Here is a 25,366-nt window from a genome sequence, read left to right as displayed (position 1 = left end):
AGGGGAAGGCTCAGCCGTGTGTACTCCTCTCTGAACCTCCTGCCCAGTTCTTCTCTGTTCCTCGTTTGTTAGGCCTTCCTGAGTACCTTTCTCCCTGCACGATACTTTCCCAGAGTCTTAAAGATGGGAGTAAAGTGGGGGGTGGGTACAGTTCATTTCTAATATTGTTATTTTCCTGCTTGTCTGCTGGCTTCTCCTCATACACTACCCCAGTAGTTCTTAATTGGAAACCACAGTTGAAAAAAATGTCCAGAAAACACAGGGCCAACTTCGGATGCTTTTTTCGGTACTGCTGGTCCTTGGGGGCCCGAGGACGCTGGTGCTGCTGAATCTCCCAGGATGCACAGGATGGCCTTTTGTAACAAAGAACTGTCCAGCCTGAAAGGTCAGCACCAGCGCTGAACAGCTCTGTGTCTGGCTAGACTGAGAAATGGAGCCACTTCTAGGGTAGCTGTAACCTATTCCCGGGAGCCAGTCGGTTAAAACCAATAGCATGGCCTCTAGACTCAAATGGTCTGGGTTTGTTCTCTAAATCTCTGGCTTATCAACCATGCAATCATCTCTGATCCCTCCTTTCCTCACCTGTAAAAGGAGCCCATCTTGTTAGATCAAACCATTGAGTGAGCTGATACACATTAAGTCCTGGGTACATAGCTAGTGCAGTGGTTCAGCTCTGCCCTTGCCTATAAGTACCAAACAGAGCCATAGCTCATTGGAGCTCAGTTTTATATACAGTTTCTAACACTCCACAACATATGTTGATATACTGGGAATCAGATACCAGGTCCCCTCAGGTCCTAAGAAGGCTGCTAGACAAGAATCTTTTTTCTCCTTCTTTACACATGAGACCCAGTGAGTATTTTTCATGAACCACCTCAAGCCCATCTGTTTGAAAGTTAAAAGCTTTCTGTTTAGCTTTTAATTTGAGCATTTTTAGTGTGCATATAAACCCTTGCAGCGATATTACCACTGCTGTCATAGCTTGTGTTGAAAGACAAGAGCTAGGTGGACAGAGGAGGTGAATTAGTCGTCTCTGCCACAAGAACTTTGCCATACCAATATTCTTGGAAATACACCCAATGTAAGAGGATATCTAGACTTAGTCATTCTTTCTCCCCCCATAGCCTTGGTTCTCTGGTCAGGCTTGAGCTATCTACTTTATCCTAGATAAGGTGATGAGTTCCTTCTGACTGCTAGCAATCATTGAGGGGCAAAACAGTGTCTCTGGGCTGTACTGTAAATCTGAATCTTCTCTAATGGAGGATGTTTTCTTGTTGCTGTTGTCATGGCTGAAAATTAACTTGTCAGTTCAAAGCTATTGCAGTTCTTTAATGAGAAGCTGCTGGGGGAATAATGGGGTCAGAATGAATTCTCATCTACTCGTGTCACTAATTCCTTGAATGGTTTTCTTAACCTCTGTGAGCTCTGTTTGTACTTTTGTAAATGAGGAAACTGCCAGCTAATGTAGGAAGATGGCGAAGACAAAATAAGATGCTGTCTATGCAACTAGATAAGAAACTCAAACTATACAATGTAATATCAGAACAAATGATTCTAACAGTTCATTGACCATGATGAAACCTAAGACTGAGTGGCTTTTTCTTCCTTGACATTGATTCACTGATATTGTCTCATTGGCAAGAATTAGTCATTTAGTGATCAATAACATCAATTTCTTCCATGAGTTTGATGCAAGCTCAAGGAAGATAAAGTTCTTCTTTACTGTTTTCCTCACCTAGCCTTTTTCACACCTTCAGTTCTTTGTAGATTGACCATCTGAGATACTGGGAGCAATTTCTCTTAAGTTGTAATATATTCAGCCTGTCTGACAGAACCAGTCTGGGATTAAGTAACTTCCCTTTGTTCTTAATCCTAGCTTCCAATGTTGATTTTTACAGCAAACATCTCCCAAATATATAGAAATAAAGCCAGGATTCCTCTAGCTCAAGAGTAGCATTGCCAACTCACGGCTCACACGTAAGAACTCCTTGTTGAAAATGACAGCCATCTTCTGCCCTCTGTCTCTATTTTTCTTTCTCAAACAGTAACGAGGCTCCTTCTGGACAATGATGCCAGAGACTAACAGAGGATAAGTAAGACAATTCAATTTGGCTCTGTATAGACAAAGCACTTTTCAGACCACACCTGAATCCTCAGATTGATCAATCATAGGGGAAAGCATCGGGAAACATTTACTCTTGGATGAAGCTCCATGTTCATGTCCTTCAATATTTAACATGGCTTTTCTGCTGTCGAACAGGGGCCGGGCAAATAAATAGTTACATTGGTGCCATACGGCTGGAGATTTTAACACCAGACCTTTCTGAGTCTTAAAACTATGTTTAAGCATAAGATCAATAAATTCAAAGCATGGCAAGTAACTGATTAAAGGCTTTCAAAGAAATTTTCCAAGCAGAGAGAGAAGTGTTTCTTGGTCAGTGACTTTTGGTTCTTTGTTGGAACTGTTATGCCATGGGACTTATTACACACATACTCTAAAATAGAAACCACATTTTACTACTAGATGATACAGAAGAAATAGACGGCCTGGAGTTTGGCCTAGTGGTTAAAGTGCTTGCCTAGCATGCACGAAGACCCGGGTTCGATTCCTTGATACCACATATATAGAAAAAGCCGGAAGTGGTGCTGGGGCTCAAGTGGTAGAGTTCTAGCCTTGCGAAAGTCCAAGGGCAGTGCTCAGGCCCTGAGCTCAAGCCCAGAACTGGCAAAAAATAATAGACCTTCAACAGTCTGGGAAAACCTGAAGACTATTTTCATAAGGAACAGAAATGGCTGAGAACACAAGGTAGATTATTTGTCAAGGCCTTTCTTACTCTTCTTACTTTCTCCAGTCTAAGGCGTGGTGCTATCCAATAGAAATCTGGGCACTCATCATGGGAATCTCTAAACACAAATACTTATTGGGAGCTTGAACTATGGCTACTGCATCTGAAGAGGAAAATGCCTAATTTCATTTAATTCTACACAATGTACAAGGAGGCAGGTATGTCTTGAGGCTATGATGAGCTGACAGCTATCACTCAGAGAGGGTGACAGTCATAAGGCGTAAATGATTTAGGATGACTCTATGAGCTGTGCTCACCATTGTCTGTGGATTAACTCACTTAACATTCAACCCCATTGACAACCCCATGAAGCACTCACTAACAGTATGCCCATACTGTAAATGAGAAAGGCACACACAGAATGTAAGGATGAAAGACTGGGGGAGTCTGACATCTTCAGTCTCTCTCCGAACACAGTATCAGATCTCCACAAGATCCTGGCTAATCTAGTGATATCAACAGGTACAACCCCACAGACAACACGTAGTATCAGTGGAGATTTAATAATACTAATCTTAAGGACAATAGACCTGAACAGATACAGAGTTGCTGCACTGAGTAGCTTGAAGTGATTATATAGAGATCCATCAACTTGCTTTGTAAGGCTCTGTGGCCTATTGATTGCTGAGGGAGAGGGGGAGACATATTGAGGTAGCTCCTTATTGGGTGCTGTCATAGAAACCCAGGTTTAACAATGGGGCTGTGTTATCCCCACCCATCACAAATTCCAGCAACCAGCTCCATTGGCATCCGGCTGAAGACCCCATGGTGCTCATTAGTGGCTAGAGATGACTTCCCTGGGTTATCTGCAATAACCCTAATACTTTCCCAACATGCACCCTCTTATCCTGTAGCACAGTGTTCCATGAACGCGCTCACTATTACATCTGCCCTATGTTCATGACGTGGATGGTTTGTGGGGAGAGGAAAAAGTTGCTTTGACTCAGAAACATCAGGAACACTGGCAAAGCCTGGACAATACAGGTGACTGCCAGATGAATCCCAGGTTAGGCGAACAAATGATTTAATCCATACCAGCACACACACTGGGATGCACTTTAGGACACTTCTCCTTTGCAAACTTCCTGAACTGAATAGATCTTTTTTAAATCAATCCTTGGTATTGCCTTAAATGTCCCAGTGACACACGGGGGGTGCTAACTTAATAGTAATGTCGCCCACACAATGATGATCCTATTGAAACAGTTTAAGCCTAAAGTCAGGATATATGTGTGGTGATATGAAATGAAATGAAGACTAAGTGTGCTTAAATGTGATTTCCCACATAGGTTATTTGATAGTGCGATGAAATTTTGGCTTTAAGGCACTATCACTGGCAAAAGAATCAATACTAAATAGGTTGAAGACAAGACAGGAGATGTATTGATATTTCAATCTGAAAATCCTGCAGGATTTTTTTTTCCCAGACAAAAATCAGATACAGATGAACTGCTTGATTCTCCCAAATTTTATTGTGCAGGGTACAGAACGGAAAGGCATACAAGAGATCAAAAAGAAGATCCTATTGGAATCTCCAGATTTTCTCCTATAATAGAAACAAAACATTTCAGTTAATTCCAGGTAGCATAGTACTAACAGCAAACATTCCCATATTTTACCCAGTGTAGCTGCATGTGCTCTGCCACTGCTTACCTCTTACCCTATATGATGGATTTGGCAGATGAGAAAACGGAGGTATAGAGAGATGATCATCTGAGAAGAGCTGTTTGGCCTACACAATAGTCTCTTGTATGACATTCTTTTCCTGTGAGATTAGGTCAGGAAATCTTATTGAAGCTATAACCTATGCTGACTTTTGCCAAAATAGATTGAGAATCCAGAAAAAGACTTTCTTTTCCAGTGTCGGATCAAAGGAGTGATGACAAATCTCTGTGTTTATTTCCTAAGTTAAAGCTCTTAAATGACACTCAGTCTCAAGACTCTTGTAGTGTGATGTTTATCTGATTAGTTTGGAATGGTGTAAGCACATGTGGTATCTTATTGGAATTCTCCTGGACAAAGCACATACCATCTGGGCCAGCTTTCTTCAATTCATTAAATTCACTGATAAATGTACCAAAGCTTTCATAAGATAATGAGAAGGGTGTGAACAGATACTTGCCTTGGATAACTGACTATTTGCTTGTTGTACTTTGGACCTAAAGAGAAACAATGCTCTTATCTTAGTCAGGATTTTAGTAAACCACAGTAAAATAAAATGCAAATTTGCAAATGCCACAAAAAGGAGGACAAGGGCAATTAGGTTCCTACAGTAAAAATGGAACCTTTCATTCTAACATGTATTAACCCCAGGAGGCTAGCCTACTCAAATCTTCAGGCACAATGAATGATAATGATTCTGGTGGTCAGTTGTTTTTATTGGACTTTGCTATGGCCATAGTACCAAGACAGTGAACCAGGTCATGAAGCTGTGCTGAAAATGGTCACTTCACAATTGCATTATAAGGAAGTTCCTTTTTCTTTTCTTTTGACTACACTTGGAACTATTTAGGGTCTCACATTTGCTGGGCAGGTGCTCTATTACTTGGGCCAAGTTTTTAGTCTATTTTGCATTAGTTATTTTCGAGGTAGGAGCTTGCTTGATTTCCTTGGGTTGAAATCTCAAAAACTGCCTTTTCTGCCCTGGTTGGCATCAAACTATGATTCTCTCCTCTCTTCCTTCCCATGTCCATGTAGCTAGGACTTCAAGCTTGAGCCACTGTGGTAGAAAACTGTCTTGACTTTCATTTCCTGCAGGTGAAGGAAGATTTATGACTATAACTCAGTGCGGGCTGTACCCTGATCAAGGTGACAAGCTGACATTACTGTGTGTTCCATGGGGGACAGCAGTGAATTAACAAGACTTTCCAGATCTGGATGATGGTATTTTTCAAGACAAGAACTAGTCTTAAGAGTTTTTAGAACACCACAACTCCACAAGGGAAGTGAAGCTACGTCAAGCGGCCTGATCATTTGAAAAAAAAAATAAAAAGGGCATCTCATTTTACAACAGCTCTGAAGCCAGATAGTAATTTCTTCTTTGAAATCCTGGAAAGGCCTATCTCAGGTTTCAGGAAGTCAAAAGCCTTCAGCATCCACAGATGAGAACAGGAATGCTGAGAAAAACATGTGGTCCTATCACATCCTATTTCAGAATGTCTTATTGTGTACTCCATCTACAGGACAGCAAGTTCTACCTATCGTTGGTATGTTTTGGTTGGAAGCTATTCTATGGCTTCAAGCCTCCATTTCTTTTTGTATCAAATGAGGACAAGAAGACTTATCTCAGGAGATAGCTGGATTTTGGAAATTCTAAAGAAATAGAGACAACATGGTGGAAGTATTGTCAGCATCTCATAATTAGTATTATTGCTGTACAGGCCTTTGAAGATGGAGATGAATGAACCTGGCTCTCCAGTTTCCTATTTGATATACATTTGATAAATACCAGATTTCATATTAGCAATGAAGACCTCCGAGGGGTTTTGTTTCCTACTGCTATGTGCTCATCTCGAAAGGAAACCAAATGTGTTTTTACAAGCTGAGATGAAAGTATTCTCTTCCACTCTGTCATTATTCTACCACTCAAGACATATCCCCAGCACTATGATTTGTAGTTAAAATGCTCTTCAGCTTGCCTGCTGGCCTGGAGTTGCCTGTGGAAGTCAATCACGTGCAGAGGATCATATATCAGGTGTTTGGGTCTATGTGTCTCACAACAGTCTTACTGAGTGACTGATAGCTTTCTCCCTGTCATTTTTACCAAGCCAAGAGCCGTTAATGACTCATCCAAAGACCACACTGACCCATCTCAAGTAAAAGAAAAAACAGAGCTTTATGATGCCCAGAGAAAAGCTGCCTGGATTCACTGACAATCTAGATGCCACCTCTCACAACTCTGAGGGTTTATAGCATCAAAATAGGCTGCACACTAACAATAAAGAAAATAAGAAGAGGGAAACATAAATAAAAAAACCAAAATAGCAGATGGAAAAGTTATTAAAATAAAACATACGGCGATGAGCAGAGACTAAAAGTACTACCTATGTACTTGTGTACCCTCCCCTATAAGCATTCCTTATGAAGGCTCATATATATATGCATATATATGCATAAACATATATCTATACAGAGAGAGAGAGAACTTTATTATGCCACAACTGAATATCAACAAGAGAAGCTATTTTCATCTCATGCAAGTTAAAAAGAGACTACATGTATTATGACTTATCCATGATCACATACACCCACAGCATAGGGCATTAGCTAACCCAAGTTTCTAAGCCATTAGTTAGAATCTGAATCCAGTTTTCCCGATTCTTGCCTAAAGTGTAGGAAGTACATCCATACTTAACACTTACTGTAAATAAAGATTCTGACTCCCTCCTCTTGTTCTTCTCAGTATTGGGGTTGGCTCAGCATAAACACGGTTGGAAGAAATCTCTATAGATGTCCCAGTGGGCACAGGTCTTCTGGGGCTACTCTGAAAGAGGGCAGACATAAGAAAAGGAATTCAAAACTAACATTCAACTTGAAAAGAAAAATAAATAATGAGAATATTCATGTAGATCATAAAGAGAAATAATGATTACCTTTGATTCCTAGAGAAAGCTAATTTAAAATGTATCCAAGCTCCAATGTACAGGCAAAAGGCAATTTAAAAAAAAAATCTGTGAAGTTGAGATAATTCTTCAGTAGGCAGAAACCAGACGTCATCATTTAAATATTGGGAGAAGCTCATTCACAGTAATTGGGGGTAAGAAAGATTCCAGAGATGAACTAACCTTGGTTTAGGACACATACATTTTTCTTTTTAAATGCAAATGAAATTCGGTGCCTAAAAGATAAAAATTCTGTCCTAAATGGCTGGCTTTAAGACGAAAATCACAGAGTACTAAGACAACCACCACAGAGACTTGTTTATGTGTTTATCAAAATAAAATCTGAAATCATTTAAAGCAAATCATCCATCTTTGATGGCAATTCTCAAGTTCATGTGCCCTCTGAAAGAGAAATAACACAGATATGTGGGATCCACAAAAGGAGGCAAGTAGTTCTACAACTGGGTTGGCTATATACATGAGTAAGGTGCATACAAGATAGTAATTACAGGGAGGCAGGCATAGCACGCATGTCCGTTTCAGACTGTGACACATTTTGGAAAGCTGTGACATTGGAGTGAGATAATTATCTTTCTAGTTCAATCTCTGTTGGCCTTCCACATTCTGTCCAGATAAACCTACTTCTGCCTGTCTGAGTTTGTAGACTGTTTTCTTATTATCAGGAAATATTTACTTTGCAAACACTGAGAGTCTAGCATCTGCCATGCCTTTCCTCTCAGGGTACCTGGACCTTAGGGGACATGCTGTGACATTATCTGCTTCATAGAACTGCTGGATTTCTAGGACTAGACTAGAGTCCCAAAACCCAAGATCTCTGCAACTTCCTTAAGTGCATTCCCTCACATAGCTACTTGGAATCCTGCATCTTTTAGGACCAGCCCACAATATCATGACTAATGCTCTCTCCTCATCTATCTGTTCCAAAACATATGTCAACCTGCCAGTGGCCCCCAACATCCCGGATTGTAATTGCTTACCTTTGAATCACACATGAGATATGAGCTCCCTGAGGGCCTTTTCAACTACTGCTTTCTGGCTGGCTCAGAGAAGAGGCACTGAGGATATATGTGTTTGATTGACCCAATTTAACAGTATTCCTATGATTCATAAATCTTGACCAGATAGGCTATATAAAAATTGCTACAGTTTCTGTTCATGCTAAAAACTAGCAAGGAAATAGTATGTGTTCAACCCATTCCACTAGTGGAATTCAAGTTGTAGAATGTGGGTAGCAAATATTATTTAGTTTGTGAGTATGTGCTAAAATATTAACCCTGATGAGAGGAAATGATAGTGTTTCACAGAGTTCCTGGGAAGAGAAAAGTATGCCAAGAAGATGTATAACTGCATTTATTTCCAAGGTGATTTGATCTCAAAGGTCAGATAACTCATATTCTTTGTAATGTTATCTATAATCACAGTGTTTCATAGTGGATTTTTAAAGTGAGGTTGTTTCCAGCTAGAACAGTGATACTAAACTGAATTCTAAAGACAGACACCCCCCAACATGATATAAGAATTTGTTCTGCCCAGTTTTAAAATGTTACAAAAACTAAATAATCCTATTATATTAGTTATAAGAAACAAGGAGTAATTTTTATTATATTCTATTTTAAATTAGAGAGATGCCAATAATATTCATCTGTAAACTTGTTCAGGAGAACGAATTTCTATAAAAACATTACTCAGATATGTCTATACTCTCAAGGCTGGATTACAGGTATTTTTTTGAATGATGCCATCACCCTATCATGTGAGATGTTATCCCCTAAGCCAACAACCTATCTTCTGAGCTTATAATGATGTTTGCTCAAACATATATTTTTTAAAGTTCATTTCAAAATAAATGACATTAGAATAACATTTCATAGAGTTATTACATATACAAACATAAAAGATATAGGCAGTATAAATGTTGGTCATGTCAGGCATATATATATATTCTTTGTCACAGAAAAGAGCTTTCAAATAAGCCTTATGTAGAACTCATTTTCCAAATGTGTTAGAATTGTGCTCTGTCTGAATTTGAATACACTTCCTTCAATCCTCAAGTGAAGATTTAACAGCACGCAAGTACCAAGTTCATTCTTAAAGTCATTCTTCTGTTGTTCCTATTTCATCTCCAGGGAAAGGTAGCACACAGACATGGGTTCAGACACAGAACAGTAAACCAGACCAGCTGGTCTCCCAACTGGAGCTGTTTCATTATTAATGTGAAAAAAAAAGGTCATGTGATCTTTTAATTGACATGATTTTAATCAATTTCCATTCTCACTCATTTTTAAAGCTCTGTAAGTTATTACTAATTTACACCACCCTGTTTGAATTGATCAGGTAAACAGCCTAAGTAAAAATATGTGTATACAGAATACCATCATGACAATGAAGATGGAAAGAAGTAGAATAATGGATTAAAATCATATGATAGATATCCATAGAGCAAAGAGAAATAAATAGTACACATTGTTAAGCAATATTTTCCCTCTTGGAGGACATGACCTCTCAGCTTACTCTCTATGCATCTCTGTAATCAAAATCCTTGAAGCAAGATAATCATAGTAAAAAAAAGAAAAGTTGAATTTATTTCTAAACTAACAGTATTTTTAATGGAAAGACCAAGTTAAAATGTATTTTTTCTTTTACTTTGTTTAAACCAAAAGACATCAACAGAGAGTGGAACTAAAGAGAATTTTTAATAGATTGAGATTAAATCTATTCATTTTTTTCACCCAGGGAAAATTCCTTCTCATTTATTCTCAGGCAGTCTCATGTAGAAGGACTATTAAAATGATGAGCTGCAGTATTTTGACAAGCACTTGTACTGCAAAAAAATAATAAAAAATAAGAACCTTGAAATCTCACTGAAATATAGTTACATATTCACTATAGAAAAGAATGCCCTATTTAAAAACTAGGACAGATCATGTTGATCTGGAAAAAGGAAATAACTATGTGAACAATACATCTGAAATTAAAGATGGAGTGGTTGGCATCCATCTAAAATCAACAGGAAATGTAATTACTTTATGAAAGTACTCTTGTCCTGTCTTACCATGTGAAATAAATTTGGCTTTTGGAAAAACGATCTAGGCATTATTTGTATTCAGAATAGCATTCCAGAAACAAAGATGGGAGAAAAGAACATGGTTGTTATCGGCTAACATATCCTAACATATCCTCATAAAGAAAAGAAAGACCAATTTATATTATTAAGCTATGATTCCCATCCTGTAAAGTGACCTATCATAATGCTCTTTTACAATTCTCTCTAGAGACACATCTATGTTATAAACATAAAAAGGAGGTCGATAAGAAATTGAAAAGAATCTTTAGAATTCAGAGCCACCATTTATTTTACCATTCACTCCATTTTTCCCCAGTTGGAAGGTTCTGACTCCAGCTGAACAAGGATTCTCGCCAAGCCAGACTTATTTTCCTCTGTGTTACAATAATGCTTAGGCTAAAATAAGGGAAATTCCAAGAATGATAATACAACTACTTCATTCTTTCAGAAACTGTATTAGCTAATGTGACCCCAAAGTAATATTTAAGCATAAAGATTAATACTTGATTTGCCAGTTTATCTAGAACATAATCCATAATTTTCTTGATGCTATCAGTTTGAACACCCTGGGAACTTGATGTTATTGCTGTATTTGTCTAATGCTGAAATTCATCTTTAGATCCTTGGCGTCTGTCTTTGACTCCTCCTCTGTTCCTGAGAGATGACTGAAGTTGTTTTTAGTTTCTTAAAAGCAGAAATATGAGCCACAGATCACTTGTGTACACTGTAAAGCTTAGCCAGGAAATGTTTTTATATTTTTGTTGCTTAAAAAAAACACAAATGACCTTAAAAAAAAGCAGAAGGAATCAAGACAATCTTATGCTTAACATGGTAAGTTTAGCCATTTGCGTTATTTGAATGGCTACATTTCTAGAAATGGGTACACTTGTTTTAATGCATTTAGTAAAAATAAACCACTGCACACATTTTACTAGGTTTGTAAAACATCTTCCATGTTTTCTGTAAGCATTCCCAAATGCCAGAAAACATGCACTTAAGCATAATTTCTCATCCCTGGTAGCTTTAAACCTCCCACCATTTTCACAGTTATTGGCTAGTTCAAAGAAAACCATTGCGCTTACATCCATAAACCTGCTCTTCAGAAAATAAACTGAGTATATAACTGGTGTTCAGCTGCTGTCACTGAGTTATCAAACACATCATCTTCCCAGACACCTTTCTTCATATAGACAAACTTTCAGGTCATCATGCACAGTTCTTGTGAAAAGATTTCCAATTTTTAGTGTAGACAAGACCACATAAATAAATAGAAATGAGATTTTTGTTCTTACCTTTGGAAAGCAGTCAAAAGCTATACTGTTGGTGGGAGAGTATACCAAGTAACAGACTTTTGTACACTCTTTCTTACTGGTGGTATACAGTCTATAGGAAAAGTAAATATATAGGAATGTATAAAATAGCTGTGCACACAATATTCTTCAAAAAAGAAAACTATTATTGCTAGCTTACGGTTTTGGAGAAGAGGCTGCGATAGAGACCTTAGATGCTATGCCCACACTTTGGGGGAGAAGGCGAAATCAGTAAGCTGTGGTAGACCAGTTCACCACAATTCAGGTACCTCTGAACATGGGAGTGTTTATTTGTATTTTTGTGGCTAAGGCAGCTGTGTTTATTGGAGTTGAAGCAGCTGAGCAATCAATTCCCAATAACTGGTCTATCTGGGTAGGACATTATTTCCTTCTTGTTGCCATTTCATTTTTGTCCCAGTCTTATTCAGTGATGCTGACCCACCTGCCTGGTTCATCCAAAATGAAACAAGTAGCATAATGTTGAGAATGTTGAGGATCCATACAAATGAAGAAGCAAAGCGAAACAAAATGGAACAAAACAAGGCACTATATAACAGTCACACAGTGCAGAAGCATGTTCCAGAATTTTCTAGGTAGTATCTGTTGTGCATGTTTTGGTGCCCACGTCCATTTGCCAATAGTCTGGTATTTCTTTTGTTTGTGTACTTAATCACATACCTCCTTGTATCGACATGTTTTAGAATTTTGTAATTGCTTTGAGAAGAGTGCGAGATTTTACTTGACATTTTCCTTATACTAAATGCTAAAATGATAGTAAAAAGCAGTATCAGAATACATATATCTAAAGTGTTTATACACTTATTTTGACATTGTTTATATCTTAGAATCATATATCTATGTATATATACATAAGTACACATTTGGATATATGGGCAGGATTTTAACTCATAAACCTATTCTTATGCTTGGTAGGCAAGTGCTCTACCATTCATTGTAGCCATTCCTCAGCACCTGTCATATATTTCACATATAATATGTATATTATCTTTCATGTGGACTCTGTCTGTCCTCTATCCCAAGGTCATTTGTAAGCCATGCATCCACACATGCAAAAAAGAGACCTGCACCTTCTGATTAACTCCACCTAATATTGACTTTCCATAGTAATTTCTGTACCCATCCCAGACATTTGCATTGGCATGCTTATCTGAACTACTTGGGGATACTGGATTAGAAAATGGATGACATCCTAGAAAAAAAGGTTGCCAAGAGCTCTCATCTTCACATTCTGTGATCCTTTAACAAGGAAAGCAAGAGAGGAGAAGGCAACTCACAGAGTATCTCTGGCGTGAGCAGTCCAGGTGAGAAAGGCAGCAGAAGTTATTCATCTGTTCCAGGAAAACTATACTGCCTCTTATTTAAGGTCACCAGTAAGCAATGGTCCAAGCACAACCACATGCCACTATTTATTCAGCATCTTCAAGCTTACCATCTTCCAAACCATCAGTAGCAAGTACAGGGAATGAATCAAGGGACAGGTGAAGACATCAGCAGCTCTTTTAAAAAATTGGAAGTGAGGATGGGGGGGGGTCCCTTAGTTAGATCTAAATGTATCAAAATGAGTCAGTCTCTCTGAATCCCTAGTGGCAGAACTCTGCTGCTGATAAAAGTAGCTGAGCCACATCCCTCCTTAGCTCTCCAAGCTTGCTGGTTTTCAATTTGGATGTAGAGGCCAGCAAAAATTGTCCTATGATTAAATACGTAATACATCAGCGGTTGCACAGATTAAATTCACATTTTGATAAGATCGATTTTATGTTATTTTTCTTTCAAATCATAAAATTTTAACTGAAGAAGCGAACTAAAATGAAAATTTGACTCCTAAAGGAAACGTTAAGGGAGTATCAGGGCAGTTTCCACATCTGCCCATCTTCATGGCTTAAGCAAGTTCACCTTTAGGAAGACATGGACTTGCAGTGTGGAGGAGAGTGAAGCATGCATGCACCAGATGGGGAGCTGCAAAGATGGAGCTGAGCTGTAAAGGATGAAAACACTGACGACTGAAATACACCCAGACTAAGTGTTCAGAGCAACAATGGATATGGACATTTTGGTTGCATTATTTACTCTAGTTCATGCTATAAGTTTAACTTTCTTCTTGGTATTATCTCCTCAGAAATACGTTTCTTTATTTAATTGCATGGTCTGTGTTTCTGGTTGGTTTTAACCAGATAGCCTAAATTTAGTGGGAATTTTCACTGTCTCAATTACCAAAGTACAGATGTTAGAGATAATGTGGTAGTCAACAGAATATCATAATAATTTTTCCAAGCATGGACATATTCTATTGTTCTCACTCATTGAACTTTTCACATCTATCTATCTATCTATCTATCTATCTATCTATCTACCTATCTACCTACCTATCATCTATCTATCTATCTATCTATCTATCTATCTATCTATCTATCTATCTATCTCTATACACATTTGTGCATTGGTAAGGACTGAGTTTCCAAATGCAACTCATTATGACATCACAATTCCTATACTGCTGTACCAGAATGAAGTCCTTGCTGTCCAATATCTAAAGCCTTCATCCATGAGAAGACTGTAAATTTAAAGGTCTTAATGTGAATTAAACACTCGATTTCAAGTGGTGAAGAGCCACCTGAGCTGTTACTGATGGCAGCACAGATTTAGGACACCACTGCCACTACAGAAAGATGTTGGTCATCTGTGGGGAGGATGAGGTCTTTGGATTGCTTCTTCGAGGGGGGAGCGGGGGGCACTTTCAGAGGTAAATCATCAGAAACACCAATGTTTGGAGGTACATGAATCGCCTCCTATGGCCTAGCCAATATAAAGTCAAAGTCTTGATCACATTTTATGGAAGTGTCTACATAATAACGGAAGACCTGAAAGAATAACACATCTTTCAGCTTCCTTGTGAGGCAAAGGCTCTCCTGGATTTCTTTGTTTTCCAGAAGGTTCATCTGTGTAGACACAAACTGATAGAACTTAGGCAAGCAAAGACACCCCAATGAGAATTCCCAATGGAATCATCGCTGTGAATCTAACAGATATCAGCACGTTTTGAATTTTTTAGTTTAAGGGGAGACCTCTACCTGGGCAGCCTTCTTTAAGTTCACATTACTCCTTGTCTACAGATAAGGCGACAAAGCAATAATACATCTTATAGCACATTCATCTGAAGAATCCCCACCTCAAGCATCATCACTATCATATGTCTGTATACAAGCTGTGTCACCAAGTAATTTGTATATCGGGAAAAATTGGATAAAAGCATGCTGCAGAAAAGCCAGGAGGAACAAGTGTGAGGTAAATGATTGGAGTTAGACCTGAATAATTCAACTGCCACTGCTGAATAAATGTATGGCTGCCTATTTCATGGAAACTTACTTAGTCTCCACTTAGTAATATAGGAATAATAATGCCCATTATATAGACTTTTCATGAGGAAAGCTGAGCTCTATCAGGCAAGGCCTTCCATGGAAATACCTATTTTAAAGGGATCAATTTTAGTCTTACACTACTACTGTTTTAGTGTTAAAACTACTGTTGATATTAGCATTCTGTAATTCCCTGTCTCCCCCCGCAAAAAAAAAGCCCTTTACACTAAGGATCAAATCTAATCAGTGAAAGTTGGTACCAGTACAATAAATACAGTATAAAAGTCAGAGAATTATTATGCAGTATTATACTAAATTCTGATGTAATGATATTTAACTAGATGCATATTGACATGAAAGTATATTTTGTAGCTAATGATTTGGGTGGTATCATATTAAGTCTGTGTGTATATGTACCAATAAAAATACAGAACCGCTGCTGGAATAGCTGTAGGAAGAAGGTTTCAGGAAATGTGAATTTGACACAAATGCCCATAATTGTAAACTACAGAGACATTTACAGACAGGAATGTTTATCACATAAGTAGAGTAAATTTGTGTTCATGTGTGATCATAGCAAGACTGGTTTTGGTGACTAGATTTCATTTACTGTATGGTGCTTATTGTACTTTCAACTGGACTGCTGTATCTACTGTCTCTACTTAATCTCATTGAAATGTATTTCTTTTTAATCATCTTTTAGTTCCTGTCCAGAAGAGAAGCCATTCACAAAGCCGTTTATGAATCCGATGCATCTAAGCAAAGCTTCTGTCATCCTTAGGAATGCAAACAATTGGCACTTAATTTAGATATGATTTACAACATTCTATTACCCACTTGTGAAACAGATAATAGTCTTTCTATTGTATTCTTAAAGATACGGAATTGTAGAAAATATCAGCGACTCAGAGAGCTACTGATAAAAAGTGACTGGGTTTGAAACCAGTAGTGACTCCACCTAGAATTACCATAAACACCACAGGATTTCACTTTTCTCATTGGTGGACCTGTGGTGGGAGAGACATAGCAAGGCCACCAGTCATGTCATTTATCCTTTCTTTCAGCCTGGTCTCTTAACATGTTCCTCTGAGAAGTCAAAGTGAAACCCACCTTGGGTCTTATCATTCCAGTTATCTTGAAAATACAACATGGTTTTCATTAAACCATGGACTCCGGAAGGTGTTGAAGATCATGGTTCTTTGTGTAGTGTTGGCTAGGTGATACCAACTGGATTCTTGACTTCTAGCTTATCAGTAAGACTCTGGATACAATATCAGTTCCTAATTGAGATTGATCTTCAGGATGCAGTGGGTAGCTTCACAGACAACAACCCAAAATCCCTTCAATTTTAAAAATTGGAAGTAGTTCTCATTCTGGGTGGCACTGACTAAACTACTTACAGAAAGCAAACCTTAAAACTAGTGCCTTTCATGTGAAAAGAATTTGTACCACTGACTGTTAGTCAACTAGCAATAAAGAATTCTATGCATTCAATCCCTGAGCTGGAATTACGTTACTAACAAAATGATGACAGGTCATTTGCATTTTGATATAGAATCGAACACTTCAGATCTCTGTCTTTCATGGATCAAATCTCTTCTTCATTGAATTAAATGTGGGAAATATTCTCCCCATGTAGTGATGAAAGTTGCATTTGGGGCTGTATGCATGGACAAAAATTTAACAAATTCATCCAATACTTCGTGAGGTTTTTTTTTTGTTCCCAAAAGACTTGCTTAATAAAAGAAAACTGTGTCCATGTTCATGTTCCTGTTGAAAGAAGTCACACTTCTAACATTTTTAAATATTCTAATTTCATTTTTAGTGGTACAATTAGCTAGGTATGGATGTTTTTCTAGTGGGTATTTCTCTAGCAGAGATCCCATAAATAAGACCAGGGAAAGGCTTCACATTTCTGAAGCAGAACATCTAAATGCTTTTGAACAACAGGAAGCAAGAAAATCATAAGAGGAATGAGTCAATTTTACAAGAATAAAACTTGGCGACCACCAGGGCAACCCAGTCCATAAACTAAAACCTAGAGGCAATTGACACTGAACTTTCTAGAACTTTTGCTGCAGGACAGAAACGTGAAAGGAAATGGAAATTTACTTACTGTTTGGGTCTACGTTTTCACAGAGCTCTGTCTTTGCCTCACCGTTGGGTCTGTCACTGGGTTTGTGTGACAGCCGCGATGACATGGTGGCTGCTGTGACAACTGCCTTGAAGCTTCGCTTCCGTTTCTGGACATTGAGTTCAGGATGGAAAATGATGATGTATACTTTCGGCATATACAGCATTCCCAGCGCCACTGATGCACTTAGGTTCATGGAGATAGTAAGTGTGGTAGTTTGTATGTAGAGCTAGGAGACACAACACACAAGGCACTATTACAACTAAAATGACCGCAGAGGGAGTCCAAATGCTTAAAGTGATATCAGGAATGAGTATGGCTACAAAAAAGCGGGGGGAGCAAGAGGGAGCAACAGAACAACCTCAGAGGATCTTCTGATTAAATAAGGCCATAGGACCGCACATTTATTTGAGAGCTTTTGCATATTTCAACTGATGCAAGGTCACTGGACAGATCCAGGTACATGATTATCTTTGCGACGTCTCCTTGATAGAAGTTCGGTGGTTGACCTTTAGTCACATTCAAGGTTGTTTTCACAAAAATGAAAGCTGACTATGAAGATATGAAGATCATAGAAATCTGTAATTTAAGTAAGGTGGGATTATTTTTAATCTCACATACAAACAAGGCAGCACTCTGCAGAGATTCTAGGACCTTATTGGAAATAAGACAAGTTCATAAATGTGTCTTCTTGTATGCACCTTCACCCTACTAAAGAATGAATGTAATTAGGGCTTGTTTCTTAAGTCTACTTAACACCAAAGGCGAAGGGCCATCATCTAATGTGATACTGGCTTTTCACTATCTGAACACTGGTAATTTGCTAGTAGAATGAAAGTACCTCAGTTTGGCATTTTTGTTTTTGTACGTTGGATGAGGTCCCCATAGCTGCCCTTGTTTCCTTTTACTTCTTTAAAAAAGAAATAGATGAGGGCCTGGAGTGGTAGTGTGCATGAAGCCTTGGGTTCAATTCCCTGGAACCACATACACAGGAAAAGCCAGAAGTGGTGCTGTGGCAAAGTGCTAGCCTTGAGCAAAATGTATTCAGGACAGTGCTCAGGCTTTGAGTTTAAACCCCCAGACTGGCAATAAACAAACAAACAAACAAACTACTCATTTGTTGCCCATTGCGTTTGGTCATAGATTTGGTTGTACATTTGACAAGATGATAGCAGAAGGGGCTGGCATACTGAACATCTAACAAGAGGAAAGTCACAGACAACTCACTTTGGTCCATTTGTGTTCATGATATGCCCTACTAGAACACTTCAGGTAATGAGATTGTCTTTTTTGCTTGGTTTTGAAAAGCTAGATTCAATCAAATGCTTGGATATAGCTGCCTTTTATGTCTGTGGAAACTATAATTCCTTCATAGTAGATGTGACTCAAGGATTTGACAGTTAAAAATTGGGGATAACATCTCTATTCCTGATGGAATCAACATGGTCTGAGCTAGACAACTAATTCAGACAAATGTGTCCTCTTCTTCCAAGGTCCTAGAAGTTTGCTTTCCCATCTTCCCTGGGCTCTGTACTTGTGGACTATCTTTTAGGTGATGAGTCTCTGAGCCTCATTCAACATGGAACCTTTTCAACATTCCATTTTTTTAAATTCTCATTTTCCACTGTATGGGATATTTCTCCCATGCTTCACAGAACATTCTTCCCAACCTGCTTTCACCCCCAGACTCTAATGGAGGCCAGTTTCTTTACAGATACACTTAATGTAATGGGTCTCAGTTTGTAACTAGATACTATTTAGCTATCTATGTACCACCACGGCCTTATATCCTGCCTTCACAGAACCTGGTCCTAAAAACCTGATTTTTTTCTATAAAACAGGCAAATGGTAGAGACATGACAAAATGGATCATTTGCTTGACACCTTTTTCTTGCCTCTGCTTCAGTGGTCAAACGGTCATTCTTCGTACATACAAGAATTTACATCAGACCTATTGATTACCTGGAAATCAAGAGAGATTTGACCATCTCATCTGGAAGGAATGAAGACTTCTAGCAAATGTTCATTTGAATATGTATGTCTCTGAGTGGTTCAAAGTAGCTGTCAGCTGCTGACTCTATAATATATAATGAATGTAAAGTACTAAGGCAGGGCAGGATTGAATTAATGATCCCTTGGGATTTTAATTAGATTTTTTTGGAAGCTCATTTCTTACTAGTAGAATATCTTTAAATGTCAATGTTATTTGATCTGGCAGGTCTATACTCTTCAAGAAAGCCTGACCAGGGATCTAGCACTCTACAGAGACAGCCTCATGGCCACAGCTGTCATTCTAATCACAAGGGAGTTTTGCAAACCATGTCAGTCCATGAAAGAATTGGATATAAGCTGACACAAAGGAACGTAGGCTTTGTTTCCATGTTTTGGCTCACAAGCAAATGCTCCCATTGAAGATGTCATTCACAGAGTTTGTATTGGTGTTCTGTACAACTTGTACGTAAATTTGACATACACATGAGCTTAAACGTATTTGTATATACATGTATACTTTTTCATCTCAAAAACTACTTTACATTGTGTTTATGTAGTGCTTAATAATTATTTTCTTACAAAAGACTAACAAGATTGACACTTCATAAACTTGAGTAGTTGCTAACAATTCAGACGTAGATAATAATCAAGGTCAATGCCAATCACCATTTCCATTTTCTACTTCTACTCAAGATCTTCTTTATATAGCAATTACTCAATAATGAATTCTGAGAAGAAAAAGCCTTGAGCTAGTCTTTCCAAGCTCAGTTACCATTTACGAGTTCTGTCGTACATAACAAGGTACTTCTCCATGGCTTCTTTGTTTATAGAATAAGGGAACGTACATCTCTGGCCATAAAAGAAATGCAAATTAAAAGAACTTTGAGATTTCACCCCACCCCTGTTAGAATGGCCATTATCAAGATATCTAATAACAAACAGATGCTGACAGGAATGTGGACAGAAGGGATTGCTATTGCATTGTTGGTGGGAGTGTTAACTTGTCCATCCACTGTAGAAAGCAGTATGAAAGTTCCTCAAGACTAAATTCTGAGCTCCCCTATGACCCAGCAATCCCGCTCCTGGGCATCTACCCAAATATCCAAAAACTAGACCATAAAAACCTACCAGCACAACTATGTTCATCGAAGCATTATTTACCATAACTAGGATATGAAACTAACCCAAATGCGCCTCAGTAGATGAATGGATCATAACGATATGGTATATCAACACAATGGAATTCTATGCTGCTATGAGAAAGAATGACTTCGCCCCATTTGTAAGGAAATGGAAAGATTTGGAAAAAATCATATTAAGTGAAGTAAGCCACACCCGAAACACAGGCCCCATGGTTTCTCTCATTTGTAACGATTAGTATATTTTTATCTCATGTTGTTACTGTATCTGACTTTGGTATCTGGTATATTGTATATACGTTTATTTGTGTATTTGAAAATGGGAAGGTACGAAAAAAACAAGATGACTGAGAGGGGGTGGGAAGAGGCAAAGTAGGAGAAAAACATAGGAAGAGGTAACAATGTTCATGAATAATGTACCCACGACTTGATGAATGTAACTGAAACCGCAGGATGCACGTAGTCCCAGGTTCCAACCGTAAAACTACAAAAAGAGAAACGTGGGTGTACAAAAACTAAAAAACTAAATAAGTACAAAGATAAGAAGATTTGGACTAGAGATTGCACAAATATAGATCCATAGGGTCTTTCCCCTCTAAGTCCTAAGTCCTAAGTCCTGGCCCTTTCACATTCAGTGTCATTGTGGATTGTATTTTGATTGTTGGCCCTTGGAAGATGCATTACCCTAATTAATCTTGGATATTTCATACTACCAATTTTATTTTTCTTATAATTAGTTGTGAAGTCGTATTCTCAAGTTTGTAATCATCATCAGTTCCTTTCATGGAGGTGTAAGGTGGGTAGGTTAGATACAGTTTTACTGTGATTAAGCTCTCTCTCCAGGGCTGGTGGGTGCTTGATTGAGCCCAGTAACTATGGAGGAAATAACATAGGTTTTTTTTTTTTCATTTTGGCTCAAGTAAAGTCTCAGGACTATGACAGGATCACAGATTGCCTTAGAATGTCTACTGTTTTGATAAGTAAATCTTAATTTTGTCATCACAATTATGGTTTAGCAGTAATTTCCATTTAGTTCTTCTGGGGTGTTCCAAGCTTCCCTTCCACCCACATTCAGGTATCACATTGGAAGTCAGGCAAGCAAAGAATTATGCAGAGTTTCACCAACAATTTTTTCATACTCTCATGTGTGAAATCCATGGCAATAATTCTTCTCTCCAACTTTCTATTCCTCAACTACAAAATGAAGCAGATAAAATATTCCTAGCTAATATGGAGAAGATCAGATTCAGCTGGAATAAGCTTAGCAACACGTAAGAAGTTAGTAGTTGTGAAATATTGGCTCTAATATTTTGCCAGGCTAGGTTGTTTAACTTCAGATATCAGAATAGGGGCTTTTGTGTGTGACCACTTTTAAGTATTTTAAATTATTTGTGTTGTTTTTCTAGATCACAGTCTACAAAACCCATTCTTATTCCTATGTGGGCAATCAGAGATGTACTAGCAAACAAAATGTAGTTTTTCCTATTATTATTATTATTATTATTATTATTGTCCGTTGTTGGGCTTGATCTGGGCCTGGGTGCTATTCCTGAGTTCTTTTACTGTAGACTAGCAGCCTACTACTTTCTGGTGTTTAATTGGAGATTGGAATCTCACAAAATTTCCTGCCTGGGCTGGCTTTGAACTATGATTCTCAGATCTCATCCCCCTGAGTAGGATTAGAAGGCATAAGTCACTGGGCTTAGCTTAAGACATAAGTTTGGAACAATTTCTTTTTCTTTGCCTGTGCAGGAGTGGAAGAAATTATCCTGCAGTTAATATAGGATGTTTGGACACATTCTACTTTCTATGTCATGAATATCATTGAAAAATGAAAGGAACTCTTTGCTGGAAGTTTTACAATCAGTGTGCAATTGAAGACCATTTCAAGACCTTTCAAGGCATATTAACTGTTGCTAAACTTAGGAAGTGGAGCTATGGCTCAACAGTAAAGTGCCAGTTGTGAATGAAAAATCCGAGAAAACATATGAAGCTCTGAGTTCAAGTTCTCGTCTCAGCGTGCGCACACATGCACGTGCACGCACACACACATATGAATAAAAATGCAATAGTATAGCAAAAGTGACTAAATAGTGTACATGATATTTGCTACTGAGTACGCATTTATTAAATTCTGTGCAATGAAAAAGTTCTTTACGTGGAGCAGATGTTCGGTATGATAGATAAACATCTGTGGTGTTTAGAATCCTTTTAAGAGAAGCTGTCATTCACGGTCCATTAGCAGCAACATGTTTCCTAATATATGCGTGTTTTCTCATTACTAGTGTGAGCATAACACTATTGAGGTCAAAACACTGTTGTTGGGATCAAACGAGATTAGATGGCCTCTGTAAAATCCGTCCAGCAGAGCCCAGCATGCAGCAACTACTCAATAAAGATGTTAGTGTCATTGATTTATTGGCTATGACATAAAATAACTTGTTTCCTACGCTGCTCCTTTCCACACATTCCTAATACATCTTGAGATGACTGTCTTTCTTATAGAATCCACTGGATAATAGCCTGCATTAGGGCAAAAAAAAATTCTCATCAAGTTTGCTCCCATTTGGTCTTGAAAGTACACTCGAGCCCCTGTGGCATCTGTCATGGGCCATTTTGTAAGAAGAAACTGATTGTATATGTTCCCTAGTGGGGATTGAGACCAGGATCACGGAAGCTTGGATGGAATCTTTGGGTGGAATGGAAGAGGTTTTGTAATGCTCATAACATCCAAGAGTTTATGTGATAAAAATGAAAAACCAAGTGTCTTGATGTCAGAGGAAAGAGGAGAGGTATGTTATTTTTTGACACATGTTTGAAATAGTCATATGGCTAAGTTCAAATGAAATTGTCTGACAATAAAGACCAATGTCATCCGTGTGTGTGTGTGTGTGTGTGTGTGTGTGTGTGTGTGTGTGTGTGCAACTACTAAGGTGTGAATTCAGGGCCTCACAGTCTCACCTGAGGCTGGTACTCTACCACTTGAGCTAGAGATAAAGTCCTCGCAGACTTTTCTTCCCAGGCTGGCTTCAAGCTCTACATCTTATATCTCACACTCCTCAGTAGCTAGGATTCCAGGTAGAATCTACTAGCACCTGGCAGTGTTTTCTCTATTTATCACCTGTTCATGTGAACAGAGTTTTGAGAAATAAATAATGCCATATGATAAGGAAGAAGACAGAATATTGGCAGCTTCATCTGCCAAAAGGTGAAACTATTCAGAAAGTATAGTGAGTCTTATTTTAATCTGGGGATAGAGATTTACATCTTCAAACAGGATAGTTTAAAGGAGAGAAAAGGGTCATTATTGGAATGGTTTCTCAAAGCTCAATGGATGGCTTTGGGAAAATTACTTCAGCTCTGTCAGATAAAACCATCAAGATTCAAACGCAAGAGGTTTGTTGCCAGTCTGTGTGTCATATAATCCAACGTCATTCCTCCACTCTCAGGGGTCTGAATATAAAGTCATGTGGGAAAAAGGGTCGCTATAATGTCCATATTAGTAGACAGCTGTCTAACTTGCAGATTATTTGCACATCATTCTCTTTAGATCTATCTTTAAATGGACAAGAGATAGGTAGGTAGGTAGGTAGGTACATAAATAGATAGACAGATGGTTAATAGATATAGATGAAATAGATAATCGACAATAAATAGGCAAGATAGATGAGATAGATGATAGATAAGTGACCAAGAAATAACTGGGATATGATAGACCGATAAATAGATAATAGGTGATTGAGACAAAAATAGGTAGATGATAGATAATAAATAAGACAGAGATTAAAGAGATGAGAGATAGATGATAGATGATAGGTAGATGATAGACTAACAGACGGACAGACAGACAGACAAATATATGTAGATAAAGGGGCATACTTTACACTTTAAATAGGCTGGGATAGGCATTTGGGTTACTGAATTATAAGGAATGGAGGGAGCTAGACGATTAATGGAGAAGACCTAGTTTTATATGCTTTGACTTTGCTTTAAATCGCTCCAGGCAGTATTGATATTAAGTCCTGATGTGACTGCTTTATCTGTGCAGATGGATGTAAGGTGGATGTCCGCTCCAGATGAATGCAAATCAGTTTCTGGAGCATGAGATCGGTGATGTTCACGCTCGAGATCCCCTGCATCTCAGTCCTTCTCTCGCCTGATTGGAAACCAGATGCTGTGTCTCTTCCCAAAGCACAATTAGAAAGCTGCAATTATTTCAACTGACCACATCCTTGGGACAATCCAGTGTCCTGCTCTCAGGGCCAGTCTAGCAAGTCACAGCTAGGTTCCACAGACCAGCCTTCCCACAAAACTACTTCTCACTTTCCTGAACACAGGCAAGCAAAGCCTGTACACAGACCTTCCTCTCCCCGCCACAATTTCTCTCTACTATCAGCCTTCTGACCCCTTAATTTTGATCTCAAAATTTGTTCCCCTTCCAATTGTAAGGTAGATGCTTTATTCTTTTATCTATCCAACCCTGCCAACTGTGAGCTCTGTTCTGTGATCTGAAAGGTTATTTACCACTCCTGCTGGCTAGAGAGCTCAACAATTGTTAGTTCTCTGCCTTGCAGTGATTTAACATACAAAGGCAAGGCACTTTTTCACAGTCAGCCTGGAGAGACAATGTTTAAGCCCCATTCCCTCGGCAGCCTTGACTATCATAGCAGCCCTGATTATCCAGGCTGAACCTTGAAGGCCTTTTGATTACAGGAGACTGTGTCCCATTCTCTCTTAAGATGGGGAAATAATAGTTTCTACCTCACTGGAGAAGATCCTGGGTAAAATATGATGACAGTGTGCCTTACTGTGAAAGTCAACCAGTGAGCTTACCTGAATAAAATCTGATCCTCAAGTATTCAGTTCCTAAATGTAAAATGAAATA

General features: G+C 38.4%; 1 protein-coding gene across 4 annotated transcripts in view; it reads right to left on the bottom strand.

Annotated features, from left to right (window-relative positions):
- The window catches only part of Grm7 (glutamate metabotropic receptor 7), a 562,936-nt gene that overhangs the window by 25,368 nt on the left and 512,202 nt on the right, over positions 1-25,366 (bottom strand). For 2 of the 4 annotated variants that reach the window (XR_016533548.1, XR_016533550.1), the window contains exons 9-14: positions 17,333-17,579; positions 11,825-11,915; positions 7,631-7,683; positions 7,439-7,516; positions 7,208-7,329; positions 4,297-4,392 (exon numbers count right to left, since the gene is read on the bottom strand). Coding sequence is in view for 1 of the 4 variants with exons in the window: in XM_090324015.1 (XP_090180141.1) it covers positions 11,845-11,915; positions 17,333-17,579 (318 nt within the window). In the remaining 3 variants the exon portion in view is untranslated. Of the gene's footprint in view, positions 1-4,296; positions 4,393-7,207; positions 7,330-7,438; positions 7,517-7,630; positions 7,684-11,824; positions 11,916-17,332; positions 17,580-25,366 lie in introns of those variants that run through there. The other 2 variants (XR_016533549.1, XM_090324015.1) reach the window with 2 other exon arrangements.

This window comes from Megascapheus bottae, chromosome 33 (assembly GCF_031878675.1).
Source record: "Megascapheus bottae isolate mThoBot1 chromosome 33, mThoBot2.hap1, whole genome shotgun sequence".
Classification (NCBI taxonomy): Eukaryota; Metazoa; Chordata; class Mammalia; order Rodentia; family Geomyidae; genus Megascapheus; species Megascapheus bottae.
This window is presented reverse-complemented; position numbering and strand designations above follow the sequence as displayed.